The sequence below is a fragment of the Typopeltis vanoorti genome, chromosome 26 (genome assembly GCF_054136105.1).
Source record: "Typopeltis vanoorti isolate ZY-2024b chromosome 26, IOZ_Tvanoo_1.0, whole genome shotgun sequence".
NCBI lineage: Eukaryota > Metazoa > Arthropoda > Arachnida > Uropygi > Thelyphonidae > Typopeltis > Typopeltis vanoorti.
The window spans coordinates 19,644,337-19,662,072 of NC_143574.1; the positions used below are offsets into that span (position 1 = coordinate 19,644,337).

Here is a 17,736-nt window from a genome sequence, read left to right on the forward strand (position 1 = left end):
AGTACATTAACTCTGCACTATACAATATCTCATTCTCAGACATGACACAATTTACAGATTGGTTAGATTCTAAAGTCCTGTTTCAATTCATGTAAGTCCAATCACTGAGCATATCCACACATTATTGCTTTCTAACTCTTTCTAGTATACAAACGAATTAAAAAAGTTCCTACATTACCGAGTAACTGGATCTCTCTGGTCCTTTCTCTCAATCTTTCATTAAATTCACACAGCTTGTTACCTTCTCCTACGGTTTGCAGTCTTCAGGACAAACTGGTGATTACGATCATGAATCACCTTCTCCGATGTGGGCGAAGCTGCTCTGCCGGGATCGGTCCACGCGGTTCCGCATGTTGTTTCAGTCTGCGCTGACTTTTCTGCTGTGCCGATGATTATGCTTGCACTGGATCGCTATCTGGCCACATAGTTGCCACTGAACATCGTTCTTCTCGACTGCACTCACGTACTCCTCCTCTGGGAACGACTGGAACAGGAATCCCAGGAAAAAAAAGAAAAAACCCCCTTGTTGGCGTTGCCAAGCTCTCTCTCTCTCTCTCTCTCTATATATATATATATAATGCTTCCTGAGCTGTTCTCCCTACTACATCACCTTTTTCGGCTGGCACCTAAATCTCTTGCACTCGGTACTATTCTTTCCTCGCTGAGTTCTCCATGCGCAACTTAGTCTTCGAGTATGTGACTGCCTCGGGTCATATTTATAAGACGATTATCTCGTTGTATATGTCGATCTAACTTTCTTATGCTAACATAATTTTCACTGAATTTTAAAACTGAAAAAAAAAAAAATTGAAATTAAAGTAAAGCTTTAATTTCAATTTTCTAAACTGCTATTTTTCTTGCTTTTCTATTAGCAAAATCGTCGATGACATTGGCGAAGTCTATTTCATAGTAATGTAGGTAATTTGTAATCAAATTTAATTTAAAACGCTTATAGCAATTGCGAGGAAAATTCGCAGTGGTATTACAATATTTGGAACTTAGTTCTCAAGACTGTATTTTAGAATTAACTACAAAGTTCAAAAAGGTTCAAAGTGCCGCCCGGGGCAGAGCACCCCCTCCGCACTCCCCCCGTAGCTACACCACTGGCTTCGTCTACACCAACTGAGCTACAAAGGCTCTTATTTACTTATTACAATAAGGTGACAACAACAATGGACATGGAAGATGGATACACAGTTATATATTTAGACTTTTGCAAAGGCTTCAGATAGAGTACTGCATGATAAGTTGATAGTCAAACTAGAGCAGATAGAATTGGATATTACACTAGCGCATTAAGTTGGAGACCAGCTGTCAGATAGGTATCAACAAGTTGTATGGGGAAGCAACATCCCAGAAGAGGAAGGTCACTAGTCGTGTACTTCAGGGGGTCTGTTTTAGGGCCATTGCTGTTTAATCTGTACGATATTGGAGAAGATTTGAATTGGGATATACAGTTGTTTGTAGATGATGCAAGGATGAACTATGAGGAGTAGAGTGGGTTGTGGCCTTACAAGAAGACTTGAATAGACTGAGTGAATGGGCACAGGAATGGGGATGCCAGTTCAATGTTGCAAAATGTAAGTTTTAAAATTTGGAAAGCAAAGATGGGATGTAGAATTTAATTTTGGTGGGGCTATATTGTTGGAGGTGAAGGAAATAGTTCTTAGGGTAATGGTGGATAAGGATCTGAAATTCAGAGGACATGCCAAAATTGTGAGGAAATACAATGAATCCTGGGAATGATGTGGAGGACACTGACTTGTAGAAGTAAGAAGATTTTGGTTCCATTGTATAATGCTCTGATTAGGTCACATATGGACTACTGTGCACAGTTTGGTCACCTGGTTTTCATAAGGATGAAGAGATGTTGGAAAGAGTCCAGAGGCGATTGACCAAAATAGTTTCTGATCTCTGGAATGTTGAATATGACTCCTTCACAACTCTCCATGCAGGTTTTTGCATGGAGAGTTTTGAAGGAGTGGAATTCACAACCTGAGATTAGCTCTGCTCACACACTCCAAAATGCTAACAATGAAGTGCCATCCTAATATCCTCATTTTTAATATGACTCTGCAATTGATGGCATCTGTTCACTCTCCCTAATCTTTCTCATAACTCTCATATCTGTCTCCAGTGTTTGAAAAAGTGTTTTATTTCTGACCCAGCATTCAGATCCATAAGTTAAAACTGATTTGAACATTGTTTTATATACAGCTAGTTTAGTGTTTTGATTAATTTCTCTTATTCCATATCAATTTATTCAGTTAATCTCTTACTATACCATATTTGCCAATTCAGTTGTCTATTTCTATATTAATTTGCCATCTTCGGTAAAAAGTGTACCTAAATTGCTTAACTTGATTCTAATTCAGAATACAGCTGATGTTTTTATTTCTAATTTTCATACCAAATTTATTACAGCATTTACTCAATTTAGTTAGATAATCATATAGACTGGTTCTGGATTTATTTAGGAGTATACCATCATCTGAATAAAGTAAAGAGATGTGATACTCATAAATGATGAATAACAGTGGTGATAATGTGCACCTTTGTCTCACATCAGCAAATTCCACTCTGAACTTGCTGACTATACTTTGGACACCCACTATGAGATACACTGGAAGAATGCCACTCTACAGCAAATACAAATATGAGAGTCTACTCTTTGAATCTGCCCTAAGAAACTTTCCAAACATCAACAAATTTGGGTGCATGAAACTGCTGAAAATTTGGAAAGCACTCATCCTCAGATCTTCAGACCAACAGCTAAGACCATCCAATTTAGTTCACTAGGGAATACCATTCAGGACAAGTTTGATTGCCTTTCTTCAGCATCATTTACCCAGTGTAAGTGCCATTCTGTGATCCCTGATGATGGCCATTTGACTTTGTGAAAATATCAAAAGTATTAATTAAAGTTATTTTAATCAATATTCAGCATATGTTGTAATTTCCTGAAAAACAATAGTTAAGAGTTTAATTAAGGTACATTTTAAGTTTGAATCCTTCAGAAATACAATACAGTATTACCTCAATGTGCAGTAATACATTGACAGTACACCATGCCTACAGGAAGAACAGCAAACTTTCTTGAAAGATGGAATACCTTTCAAGTATAGCAAATGTTTAGAACAACTCTTGAAGTCATCACTTATAGAATGAAAGCACTATGGTGAATATAATTTTATGGTCAACTCAAGATGGACTTGATTGACTTGTTTCTTGATAGTTGTATTCAACAAGGTAAAGGAAAGAAACACTTGCTGTTTGTTAATAATGATCATATCAAACAAATATATATCTCCGTTGTTGTTATATGCAATCCAGTCATTTTTGACTTATGATCTTGTAAACAAAAACTCTTCATTCAGCTTAGCCTCTTGTCTTTTCTTTTAGCAATTTTAAGTGCAAGTTGGTAAGTTCCTTTATGCTGTCCACCCAACTCTTTTGGGGTGTTCCTTTCTTTCACGTGCCCTCAATCTTCCCCAACATAACTGCCTTTTCCAATGAATCGTCTGCTCACATAATATGTCCAAAATACATTCACTTCAGTTTAGTGACCATTGCTTCCAAGGAGCATTCTGTCTTTATATATTCAATCTATATAAAACCTTCTTATTAGTCATTCAGTAGTCTCCTCCATGCCCAAAATTCAAACGAATCAATTCGCTTACAGTCTTTCTTCTTAATAATCCAGCTTTCACACCCATTCGTTATTACTGGAAATACCATTGATTTGACAATTCTAACTTTTGTGGCCTTACTCACACCTCTATCTTTCATAATTTTTGTCAGGTTTAACAAAGCCTTTTTTTCCCCCATGACTGTCCTTCTTTTAATTTCATTTTCACATTTACTCATTTCTTATTCTGGATTCCAGTAAATCATAACTTTCAATGATCTCTATTTTATCTCTCTCTATCATAAATTCATCTAAATAGCCACATGCCATCACTTTTGTTTTGGTAATGTTTAAAATAAGCCCAGCTTTGTTACTTTCCCTCTTAACCAATAGAATCAACTGCTTCAGATATTCCTTAGTTCTGCTATAATGGTTGTATCATCTGCATATTTTAATTATTTATTTTTTTGCACACCAATCTTAATTCCAGATGGGTCTCTGTCTAAGTTAATCATTCTCATAATGCATACTGTATCTCTAGCCATATATCATATATCTCTAGCCAGTGGCGTAGCTAGAGCAGTTGCTGCCCAGGGCAGTCCCTGAGTTTGTTGCCCCTTTCAATACACCAGAAATACTACAAAAAGTCAAAATGACGTATAGGGAAATAAATTAAAACACTATGTTTATTTTTGAAGTAAAACTTTAATTTCAACATTCTAAAATGTTATTTTTCTTGCTTTTCTGTTAGCAAAATCGTTGATGACATTTCATAGTAATGTAGGTAATTCTTAATCAAATTTATTTAAAAAACTCCTCTCACAACTAGCAACACTTACAGCAGTTGTGAGGAAAATTCGCAGTAGTATTACAATATTTGGAAATGAGTTCTCGAGACTGTATTTTAGAATTAACTGCAAAAGTTCAAAAAGGTTCAAAGTGCCGTCTGGGTCAGACCACCCCCTCCGCACCCCCCTAGCTACACCACTGCCTGACTCTCTGCATTAGGTCTCATACAAAGAAGTAATTTTTACAGGCTCCTGATGCCAAATGAATTTAAGTGCAGGCCATCCCTCTTATTCAAGTCTTTCCTTCCATCCTCACTCCACACATCCTAAACCTCGCATCCATTTCTTCTACACAGCCTGTATGTGAAATCATTTGCTATCATCACCCTCCTTCTTAACTTGGTACTGTCATATCTGGGTAGCAAAACCTACAAGGTCTGAAGTAGTAGCTTTAAAAAAGTTCCATATTTGGAGTTTAGAGAAGATTTTTTCCAGATTATCTAACCCTTAAATAATGAAATATAATTATTATATTCTATCATATTCAATAGAATATCATTATCTTCTATTGAATTATTATCTTTTATTAAATTCCATATTATATTAAATTCAATATAATTATTATCATAATAAACTTTATAGGGAGTCAACATGTGGATTGTGCAAGGTATCACTCAGTCAGCAACACATGTATTATGTTGAGCATTTAATGTTGGATAAAAAAAGCTAATCTGTTTTTGCAAATGAGCAGTTTCTTTTTTTTTCTTTTTTCAACTAAACTAAAAGAAATAAAATTAAGTGAAGTTTTGATTAAAGGATATTAATTTGACAACTTGTTTGAGTATTTTTTGAAGGTAAAGATAGTGAGTAACTTGGTACAAGACTTGATTATATCTGAGACAGTATATAATTAAATGTGGGAGAGCTTAAGATACAGGTAACTAAGTGTAGAAATACATTCAGATAGTTGAAAAACATGAATACAGCCAATAACGAAAATCAATACTGAAACAATGAATTATGCAAGCTATGAATTTAAAAGAACTAAAAAAAAAAATTGTTATATACATAGTAAGCCAGCGATATACATGACAGGTGCTGGCTATTTTGTTTAAAATGTGATCAGATGTAGATAGTAGAAAATTAACTGTGAGTAAGCTGCATAGTTTTTATAAAATGTATTAGGAGGAACTTTGTTGATCCAAGAGTATTTGGGCATTGAGCTAGTTTGAGAGCAGAGGGAAGTAATTTATAGGGTAATCATTATTAAAGTATTCCTGTTTAAGGCCTCTTGGAGCAACAAATTATCCAAATGCTGTGAAACTTTGCAGGAATATGTTGAGTGTCATGTGGAAGTGATATCTGAGAAAGAAAAAAAGTAGTTCCAAAATTCAACACCAGGAACATTGTAAACACCAACTATTAGAGATAGTTGTTGGCCATAACTATATCTCATCAGTAGCCCCCTCAGCTTCTAAAAAAACTTCTGATTTTTTTATTTATTTTCACATAATCTGGAAATCTTGCCTTAGAAACCAAACATGGAACTGTCTATAATCCAGAGTATTTTAATAATAAGGTGTGACACCTTTTGGTTACTTGTATATGAAAATATGACGTCTGCATTACTTCAACCTTAGTATCATACCTGGGTTTGGCAACCACTGAAGAGACCTCAATAAAGGTCGAAGCCCGGGTAGTGACCCTTCCCATAATGCATAGCATTATACATGTCTGCAAGGATATGTGCTTTGCATTATGGGACACTAAGGCAAGTGATGTTAAGTTATTATATTCTGTATACAAGTTGCCTCAGTCCTGAAATTACTTCAGGTGCAAACTTTGTTTGCTTACACTTGGATAAAGGATTAAACCAAGTATATAATTTCCTGGTAACTTTAATTTATAGTATAATCAAGTGGAAAAACTTCCAACAATAATTAAACATAGTGTTGCATAATAACTAACTGCGCAAGCTAAATATCACAATAAAAATGAATATGGTAAAGTTAAAATAGAACTGATTGAGACAAGATAAGCATATTTACTTTCATTTGTATTATTATTATTACCCAAGACCCCATGGAGTCAGAGACTCATCTAGGAGGTCCTTTTATCAAACACACAGCTCATCATACCATGCTTTAAACACACTTAAATTCTCTGCAGACATCACACTCTCAGGCAAGGTATTCCAATCATTCACAACTCTGCAATAAAAAATCTGCCTCTCACTTCCCTACTTACACCCTCTTTATATTGTTTACAGGGATGACCTCTGGTTCTCCCCTGATCTCTCTATTTTCTGTAGAACCTCTCCAGCATTGATCCTATAATAATCCCTTAATAACTTATAGGTCTCTATCATATCTCCCCTCCTCCTCTTGTCCACCAGACTCTGCAAATTACATCTTCTCAATCTTTCCTCATACTCAACATCCCAGAGATCAGAAACTGCCTTAGTCAGTTTCCTTTGGACCCTTTCCAACATCTCTTCATCATCCTTCTGAAAACCCGGTGACCAAATCTGGGCACAATAGTCCATGTGTGGCCTAATCAAAGCCTTATACAATGGAACAAGAATCGCCCTACTTCTACAAGTCAGTGTCCTCTGCATCATTCCCAGTAGCCTTTGTGTTGTCTTCACAATTTTGGCTATGTTCCCTAAATTTCAGATCCTTATCCACTATCACCCCCAGATCTCTTATTTCCTCTACTTCCAACAATATATCCTCACCAAGCATCTGTATTCTATCCCATTTTTGTTTTCCAAATTTTAAAACCTTACATTTTGCAACATTGAACTCACATCCCCATTCCCAATCACTCAATTTATTTAAGTCTTCTTGTAAGGCTACAACATACTCTCTGCTCTTCATGGTTTGTCCCAACTTTGCATCATCTGCAAACACCTGAATATCTCCATCCAAATCGTCACCAATATCATTAATGTACAAGTTAAATAGCAATGGCCCTAAACAGACCCCTGAGGCACACCACTAGTAACTTTTCTTTTCCTCTTTTCCTGGATATCGCTCCCCCATACTATCTGATAGGTGTGCCTGGCTGGCTGACTGACTGAGACTGGCTATCTGATAGGTATCAACAACTTGTTGATACCTATCAGATAGCCAGTCTCTAATCCAATCTAATATCCGACCAAATCCACTCCAGTTTGACTATCAACTTATCATGTGATAATCTATCAGAAGCCTTTGCAAAATCTAAGTATGTTACTGTGTATCCTTCTCATCTGTCCATGGAAGCAGTCACCTTATTGTAATAAGTAGATTACTAAAACATGACATCCCTTTAGCAAATCCATGCTGTCCATCAAAGATAATACTATTGTTGTCAACCTAATTCTGGATCCTAGTTCTCACAAATTTCTCCAACAACTTAACTACAACACCTGACACACAGATAGGCCTATAGTTTGATGCTTGAATTCAATCACCTCCTTTATGAAGTGGCACAATCTTGCCCTCCTTCCACTCCTTAGGAACTTGACCCAGTGCAAGATTCATATTAAAAAATATGTCAAGGCCGGCATCAACTCCCTGGCACATTCCTTCAGAATGCGTTGATATATTATCAAGTCCCACAGCCTTATTTACATCTAGTTTGCTCATCTCCCCATACACCTCTTGCTCACTTACAGTCAGTCTCTCCTCCCCATCATCAACTGCTCTCAATCTCTCCATGAAGTCACATTCACAAGATTGAAAGACCTTTATGAACTGCACATTAAGTATCTCCAACACACCTTCTGCAACAGCTGTCTTTATACCATTTTCTCCAATCAGTGTCATCCTTCCATAATCATTCTTTCTTTTGCTGGCTACATACTTAGGATTCTTTTTGGCTTCATTAGCTAACTGCTGTTCATAACTCTCTTTAGCTACCCTCATATTAAAGCAACTCACCAACCAAGTCACCTGCCTTGCCTGGTCTTTGTAGTCCTCATGGAATTGGTTATTTCCACTTCTCTTATGCTGTCTCCATAATGTCATTTTTCTCTGTATCACATGCTTAATCTCTTTATTCATCCATTTCACACCTACCTTATTTATTATTATTATTATTATTCAGGCCTCCATGGAGTCAAAAGACTCATCATGGGCGGTCCTTCCTAAGAACATAAAGTCTGTCAAGACTCATCGAGGGGAGGTCCCCCCCTAAGAAACACAAAGTCTATCATACCACTCTTTAAACTCATTGACCATTCTCACTCCCACCACTCCATCAGGCAATGCATTCCACAGTTCAACCACCCTCCACGCAAAGAAACCACTCCTTACCCTCTTGCTCACAGTTTCCTTTCATAACTTCCAGGGATGACCTGGAAGTAACAATAATAAATTTAGTTTAATCCTTTATCCAAGTGTAAGTAAACAAAGTTTGCCCCTGAAAATATCTTCAGGACTGAGGTAAGGTGGTACATCCCCTGGCAGCTCGGAGCAAAGGTGGATTAAGCTCTCAACACTCCTTGTCTTAGTATCTCCCATAATGCAAAGCACATCTCCTTGTGGACATGTATACTGCTATGCATTAAGGGAAGGGCATTAAGGCCACTACCCATTTAACCTTCTCACCCTTGGAATACATTTAGACATTGCATTTACTAGATAGTTTTTGAAAATCCCCCAAGCTGCATTGATCTCTTTTTCAGCTAATTCTTCATTCCATGCTACCTGCAAGCTGTCTCCTGAGCTCTTCATAATCACATCCCTTATATGATACTTCCAAGGAGTCCAAGAACTCATCATAGGAGGGCACTCTACTCTGCTCTGAGCACATCTCTCTAGTTCCCCCTACTGCTTAATTCTCTAAATACACACACAATAACAGTACTACTACTACTACTACTACCATCCCATCTACCACCCATCATCACCAACAACAGTATTTTTTGTCTGTAAATTATGAATTTCCTTTATGTGACTTCCACCCACAAAAAGTTGAAAACTTATATTAATTCTGTAGGAGGGCTAAAGTCTTCCCTTCCCCTAAGGAAAATGTAAACTTTTCTTAGATCATTTTGAAAATGTAAAGAAATGGCTAAAATTTGTTATACAACCTGAAATTTAATTTATTGATTAGTAAGTTTTATTCTTTTGTAATTATATCTATCAATTTTATATATTTTTTGTCCTTTTATTTAGTTTTTATAGGTTTAAAATTTTTTTTTTAAAGTGTGGTCCACTTTAGATGTTTAGCTGTAACTATATTGTCCACATACAGTACTGCTATGCTGTGGATATTGTAGCCTTTCTAATGTGGCGTGTAATTGAATTTAAAAAAAAAATTAAAATTCTGCAGTATTCTTATAAGATTACCATCTGCAGTCAATTTTCATAACAAATTCACTTACTATAACAAACTACTGAAAAGTCCATAAATTAAAGATGCCAAGAAATTATATTCATCGGTTCATCCTTTATCCAAGTGTAAGCAAACAAAGTTTGCACATGAAGTAACTTCATGACAGGGCAACTCGTATATAGAGACTAATGATTTCACATCAATTGCCTTAGTATCCCATAATGCAATGAACATATCCTTATAGGCATGTATAATGGTATGCATTATGGGAAGGGTCACTACCCAGACCAATTTCAATCTTTATTGAGGTCTCATTAGTGGGAGCCAGACCCAGAACAACCTGCATTACTTCAATCTTCAACAAGGTTGAAGTAATGCAGAAGTCATATTTCCATATGCAAGTAGCCAAAAGGTGTCACACTTTATTATTAAAATACGCTGGATTAGATATAGATATGGACAGTTTTTCCATTTGGTTAATCTTCATTAAGGATGCCAAGAAATTATATTCTTGGTTTCATCCTTTATGAAGTGTAAGCATTACTTCAACCTTGGTATCACTTCTGGGTCTGGCTCCCACTGATGAGACCTCAATAAAGTTTGAAATCAGTCTGGGTAGTGGCCCTCCCCTTAATGCATAGCATTATACATGTCTGTAAGGATGTGTGCATTGCATTATGGGATACTAAGGCAATTCATATGAAGTCATTAGTTTTTATATTTGAGTTGCCCTGTCATTAAGTTACTTCATGTGCAAACTTTGTTTGCTTACACTTGGATAAAGGATGAAATCATGAATATAATTTCTTGGCATCTTTAATTTATAATATAGCCAAGTGGAAAAACTTTGAACTTACTGAAAAGTCGCAACCAGAGACCTCCACCTCCATAGACACAATTCTAAAGGCAATTCACTATAACAAGTTATTTTTCTGGTTCCCATTGAGTTCTTTATAGTGATTGTTAACAGTTCACTCTACAGTCTGCCTCTCTGTAATGAGAGGTAACTGTGCTTTCATTATCTCCAACTTCCAGTTGAAAATGTAAAAAATGGCTAAAATTTGTTATGTCACTTGAATTTTCATGTATTGATTAGCAAAGTTATAATCTTCTGTAATTATTTTGCATAAAATTGTTATTTTGTTAAGAACAATGAAGTGCAATAAAATAGAGATATTCTTCTTCTTCTGTGGAAGGCATAAAAAGCCAAAGTATTCAAATTCATCCATCATTTTAGTCATTGGATATGTTAATTTTTTAGTGTTCAATTTTCATTTTTGCATTAAGGGAGCAGAGAAACACTGGAGAAGTTCCAGAACTAAGCAGAGCTTGTAATCAGAATAATATTGAAATTATGGAAAGTTAGCTATGATAATAGACTTGAGAGGAATATTAAGTTATAGAGTTGGATAAATAGGAGGACAAGAGGATATACAGGGTGTTCGGGATAAATTTGACATATTTATAATTAATTATATTTTTCTGTAAGTTACATGTATTAACACACACTTCTCTTCATTTAAAAGTTTGGACCCTTCTTCATTCATATACAAGATGTCAGAAAGGATGGATAGCTGGAACCCACCTGAATCATGGAAGAGAATAACTTGTATCATGATGATTCGTGCCCGCCATCAAAATAAGGATATTACGACTGCTGCCCAATGCTCCCTGAATACAGTAAAAACAATCAGGCATGAACTAGAGACTTGCAATGGTGACTACAAGGATGTAGCAAGAAGAAAGATCCCTAGCAGACGATCTGATTGCGTTCGTACAGCAGAATTCCTCGCAAATTTGCAGGAACAGGTGTTGAAGAACCCTGGCATTGGAATTCGGGCTTTGTTCGTGGAGTTGCTAACTGTAGTCAAGCCCTGGATAACAAGGGTAGCCAATGGTAGGCCGTATGTATGGCAGCAGGATTCGGCCCCTTGCCACACCTCTGGGAAAAGTCAAAAATGGTTGTCTGAAAATTTCTACGACTTCACCAGTCCAAATGTTTGGCCTCCAAACTCCCCAGACCTTAACCCCATGGATTATTTTGTATGGGGTGCAGTTGAAAAAGACACCAATCGCACTTCCAGTAATACAAAAGCCCAGTTAATGGATAAAATTAAAACAGTTTTTGCGGCCCTTCCCAGGGAGACTGTAGCATCAGCTTGTTCGAGGTTCCGAAGCAGAATTGAAGCTGTGATCGATGCTAATGGTGGTTATTTTGAGTAAATCTTGTTGATAGTATTGTAATTAACTCTGCCTGTAATGTTTTTTTGTCAATTCATTAAATTTAATAGATACAAAGAAGATTTTCTTTTTCCTTACGAAACTGTCAAATTTATCCTGAACACCCTGTATATAGCAGAGCGATAAGTTGGTGAGTAGTTATTATTGAATGGAAGCAAAGATTTTTCATAGTAGGAGGAAGGAGTGGGTGAAAGCAAAAATGTGGTAAACAAGGATAAGTTTTGCATACTTACTCTTTAAGCATACTTACTCTCCAACACCAAAAGCTGAGGATTCGACCACTGTAGGTATGGGTCTATGTGATTTTTTTTAGTTGGGAGATGAATTTCATTGTCTGGTGTGACCATCACCCTGCTTTTGAGGCTTGAAGGTGGCTTGAAAAAGTTTCATGTTTGGTCTCTACAGCAGAGTTTCTGGACTATGTAAAAAATTAATTTAAAATACAAAAAATATATAAAATTGATAAAAATAGAAAATAAATATCCTTAGCCCACCCACAGTACAAAATGCACTGTAGGTTTGCAAATACTTGTTCGTGGGTGAGAGCAACATTAAAAAAAAAAAGAAAGAAAGAAAGAAAAGTAGGAGAGTCCCTTTATATGGAAAGTGATGTGAGAATGGATATCTTTGCCAAAGAGGGCATTATTACTACTCTTTATTTCAATTACTTGATGGAGTTAAAGTGTCCGGTGATGCCAAAACAGCATTGCTCAAAGCAGTAAGTTTTTTTTTTTTTTAATTGTATCCCACCTCATAATAATATGAGGGGGGGGGGACTGGAAAGTTCTGATAAACACCTGGAACAAAAATGATATTAAAGCAGCCGATATAACCACAAGAACGAACATATGAGAATATATGAATATAGAACATAAGTTACCTTCATAACTCTGATACTGGTATGTTGTTTCTTATAGTTATATCAGTTGCTTTAATATCATTTTTGTTCTAGGTATTTATCAGAACCCCCCCCCCTTGTAATTGAATTGGATCTCTTGGCTTAAAGTCTTTGAGCTCCATGAAGGTATACCTGTACATTATTATTATTATTAATAATAATAATAAATATGAATGGTTGGGACAGTTGGAACAGACTTCTCATTAATCACAATAATTTAAGATTACTGTGATTCCATGGAAGGCAGGTGATATTGATAATCATAATAATTACTGCTACTCTTTATTTCAGTTACCTGATGGAGTTAAGGTGTCCACTGGAGCCAAAACAGCATTATCTAAAGCAGCAAGTGTTTTTGTATTGTATGCTACCTCATGGTAAGAATTTAATTGTATTAGAAAAGTGTATAAATAAATGCAAAACATTGAAGAATATTTATTACCAGTAAGGTGTATGACATGCCGTACCTGCATGCCATAAGATGGTTTGAATCATTATATGATTTTTTTTCATTATTACTTTCTTTAAACTAGCCTGTTGTCATGTTTTATGAGGATAGATTGCTTTCTTTCCAAAATATTCTTTCCAAAATATCTGACATTTAAATGATAGATAATACACTCAAATGGACAAAATATTAAAGATACCTATCTAGTAGCATGTCAGTTCTCCTCCTCTAGTGTGAATAACAGCTTGTACTCTCCAAGGCATTGACTCCACTAGATGCCAGATGATTGCTAGAGGTAATTCCAGCCATGCTTGTTGCCGTATTGTCCAAAACTGCACCTTAGATGTCAGTCCTGGATACATGGATCTGACTTGACTTGGTTTGACTTGCTCAACGGCATTCCAGAAAGATTCAGTTTGGGGACCTTGGGGACCTTGAGGCCACTGGATCATCCCAAACTCAGAAGAGTGTTCCTCAAGCCATGCCTGGGTGGTTGCAGCATATACTCTAATAACAGCTTGTACTCTCCGAGGCACTGACTCCACCAGATGCCAGAGGATTGCTAGAGGTAATTCCAGCTATACAGAGTCGACCTAGCATGACATGGCCTTATGCTGTCAATGCCAAACTTGCATCCTCTTGTCAGCTCAGTACAACTTATGGCAGGATTCTCTGACCACATAACTCTGGTCCACTCCGCAGAAGTCCAATTTTGATGGTCCTGACACCAGGTGAGGCACAGTGCCCGATGACGAGCCATTAACAGTGGTATACGATAAGAGCATTGGCTTCTGTAGCTCATGGTATGGCATACCATTCTCTCGCCGATGCTGCTTGGACTTTCAACATTGAAACTGAATATGATTTGTGATGCCATTGCCATGCAGTTGGTCTGTACAAGTCTGGGCAGTCTATGTTGACTCTGGTCATCAAAGGTATGTGGTCAGCCATTACTTGCTCACCGGACACTGGTACATCCGTTGAAGGCAAATTCACAGTAGATACTTGATATGGTTGTGCTCGAAAATCCTAGGGCTCTTACACTTGGACAATAGAATGATCCATCTGTCTTATACCAAGAATACATCCATGATCAAAGTTGCTAAGACCTCCACATGTACCCATGTTTGTTGATTGTGATACACTGTTGGGAAGCCCTGATGCATACCTGTTTACCATCTGCATTCAGTTTGGATATGTTTCACTCTGTGCAGGGGATGCAGTGTCAACTTCCCATAACCCCTATCTGTAATGTCTTGCCTATTGATTGTATTTTACTACAATCATATATGCATATATGATTGTACAAACATATGTGCATATGTTTCTATGTTCCTGTGAGGTTATTAAAGCATCCTTATAATTTGTGTTGTATTAGTATGCAGAAAGAGAGAGAGAGAAATTTTAGTGAGGTGCTTGGTGTGCACACAGCAGTTTGACTTTTTTACATATTGTTTCTTAATAGTAATATTTTGTAAAGATAGAAGATTGTTCGTACCATGAATGGGCTAGTGAGCCAGCCTTGCTCTCAAAACCAAAAGTGATCTTTTCATGTCACTTTAGATGGGTAAAATAGCTCTAATTTTTTTATGACTTATATATACAAGGGTGGTTTGAAAAGTTCTCAGCTTAACAATGAAAAAACGAATTTATAATTCAATCTTATTTTTATTTTTCAACATAATCTCCCTTAAGACTAATACATTTATTCCAGCAATGCTTCAGCGCCATTATATCATACCTATAATGGTTCTCAGTAAGATCTGCAAATACCCCTCTACAGCTGCAAACACCTCTTGATTTGAAGAAAAACACTGACCAGCAAGAAAGAGTTTTAGTTATGAGAAGGGATAGAAGTCAGAGGGAGCCAAATCTGGAGAATAAGGTAGATGTTCCAACAATTCATAGTGCAGATCCCTTAATTTTTCCATTGCCAAAATATCTTTGTGGGCAGGTGCATTGTCCTGATGAAAGATGTTTTTTTTTTTCCTGCAAACTGGGTCTTTTCTCACTAATTTTTTCATCTAGTCTGGTTAAAAGATCAGAATAATATTCCCCGGTTATTGTTTTACCCTTTTCAAGATAATTAATAAACAGAATTCCTTTAGCATCCCAAAACATCAATGCCATGACCTTTCCTGCTGATGGAACTGACTTTGTCTTCTTTGGCATTGAACAACCGGCTTCTGTCCACTGTTTTGACTTCTGTTTGGATTCTGGTGTGTAATGGTGAATCCAAGTCTCATCCATAGTAATAAATTGACACACAAAATCAGTTTTATTCTTGTTAAAATGCTCCAAGCAGTGTTCAGAGATTTTCATGTGAGTGTGTTTTTGATCTGCTGTGAGCAAGCATGGCACCCATCTTGTGCAAAGCTTTTTCATTTGCAATTCTTCATGCAAAATGTATCCTACATGTTCTTTTGAAATGCCTATAGTCTCAGCAATTTCACACACTTTGATTCGCCGGTCATCCAATACCATATCGTGCACTTGATCAATGATTGCTGGTGTTGTTACACTTTTGGACATCCTTCTCTTGGATCATCTTCAAGGCTGGTATGACCACGTTTAAACTCGGCAGTCCATTTTTTAATTGTCAAAAACAAAGGAGAAGAGTGCCCATAAACTTTTATGAACTTGGAATGAATTTCTTTTGCAGTTAAGCCTTCTTTTACAAAGAATTTTATAACTGCACGATACCTAATTTTATCCATTCAAGGGATACAGACACACTTTTGCTTCAGACAGCTATAAAAACAAACTAAACAAACTACTTGATAGAATGACTTGCAGTTTTACATGGATGCTTATGACAGATGTACCAACTTAGAAAAAAAAAAAATTTTGCCGATAGTGTTGCTATCTATGGTCGAGGCCAAGAACTTTTCAGACCACCCTCGTATGTCATATCAACATCATCATTTTAAGGTACAGTTCCTGTTGTTATGGAGTGAGTTCTCACCTCCAGGTCATCCTATTTCCAGCTTTCCTCTTTGTAGTTTACAACCCCTTCCAATTAATTTAAACACCTCCTTTAAGAATATATATTTCGACTATCTTTTTCTTCTTTTCTATGGAATTCAATTTATATTTCGACTATCCTTTTCTTCTTTTCTATGGAATTCAATTTATATTTCGACTATCCTTTTCTTCTTTTCTATGGATTTAGGGACACCAAACATATGTGTTGAAATGATTATTTTACTTATTATTAATAAAATAACACTTGTCGTTTCAATCCCTGTATTGAGGTCATCATCAGAAAGATACATGTATATAGGAAACCAAGCTATGCTCTTGCACTCTATAAAGGTAAATTAAATCTATGCTGTATATAAAGAATGCAATTAAATTAATAAAAGAAAGAATGAACAGAGTAACTCTAAGTGAAATGCAGATACGTATGATATGCTTTGCCGTAGTAGCTGAGAATGAACAGGATTTAAAACAAACAGACATTATCTATGATGGATGATGTTTTATCTAATTATAGACTTAAAATAAATGCGGCAAAAAATAAAATAATGGTGACAAGTTCAAAAGAATAAAATAAGATACATAAAACAGTAATCAGAGGTAAAAATAATGACACCAACTAAAATCGTTCATATATCTTGGGGTAACCATTCAAAAAGACAGAAGATATCCTGGTGTGGGCATGGATGTTTGTGATTGTCTGTGAAAATACTGGTGGTGGTGGTGAACAGTAGATGGCATTGGTGTAGTTGCAGTTCATTGGTGAAGATTGTGAATAGTCTATTACAAAACTTCAATGTCAATATATCTGTGGGATTGAATGGTATATAGTTCGCCCACCGATTAGAGGTCCCTCGACACTTCTGCGCATGTCAGAAAAAGGAGAATCCATTCCGATAATAGAGTAATCAGTCTGTCTTCTGGGATGTAATAATAATTTCCGACCTGTAATAATAAACAAACTGAGTTTGTTTATTATTACAAGTCAGAAAATTTAGCTTTTCTTTTATGAACATTGCTGTTTTTAAAGTGTAACTATTTTGCTTGTATAACAGTTGGAAAAATGTACGTAGAGTGTTAATAAAATTAAAAAAGGTATAGCATAAAACAAAAATGTAACTAAGTTTATTTTTAAAAAAGTTTTCTATAAAATAAAAATAATTATACAGAAAAACAGAAATTATTTCAAATGAACTTAGATATTCTAAACTTACAGTTGAGAGAACTGAGACACTTTAATGTCCTAAACTGATTAATTATTTATGACTTGTTGTGACTCTCACTAGCATGCAAAAAAAATGTTGGAAAAAATACCATTGTCAAATTCTTTTAATCTTCAGAGTCATCTGAATCGGTGTCCGAATCGCCATCACTTTCACTTAAACTGATCACCAAAGTTTCGCACAATTCTTCGATAATTCCGTCTATA

General features: G+C 36.1%; 1 protein-coding gene across 6 annotated transcripts in view; it reads left to right on the top strand.

Annotated features, from left to right (window-relative positions):
• The window catches only part of LOC150092385 (DNA polymerase epsilon subunit 3-like), a 119,547-nt gene that overhangs the window by 42,799 nt on the left and 59,012 nt on the right, over nucleotides 1-17,736 (top strand). For all 6 annotated transcript variants that reach the window (XM_090414988.1, XM_090414986.1, XM_090414985.1 and 3 more), the window contains one exon: nucleotides 13,172-13,257. In XM_090414988.1, coding sequence (XP_090271114.1) covers nucleotides 13,172-13,257 — 86 coding nt within the window. The remainder of the gene's footprint in view (nucleotides 1-13,171; nucleotides 13,258-17,736) is intronic.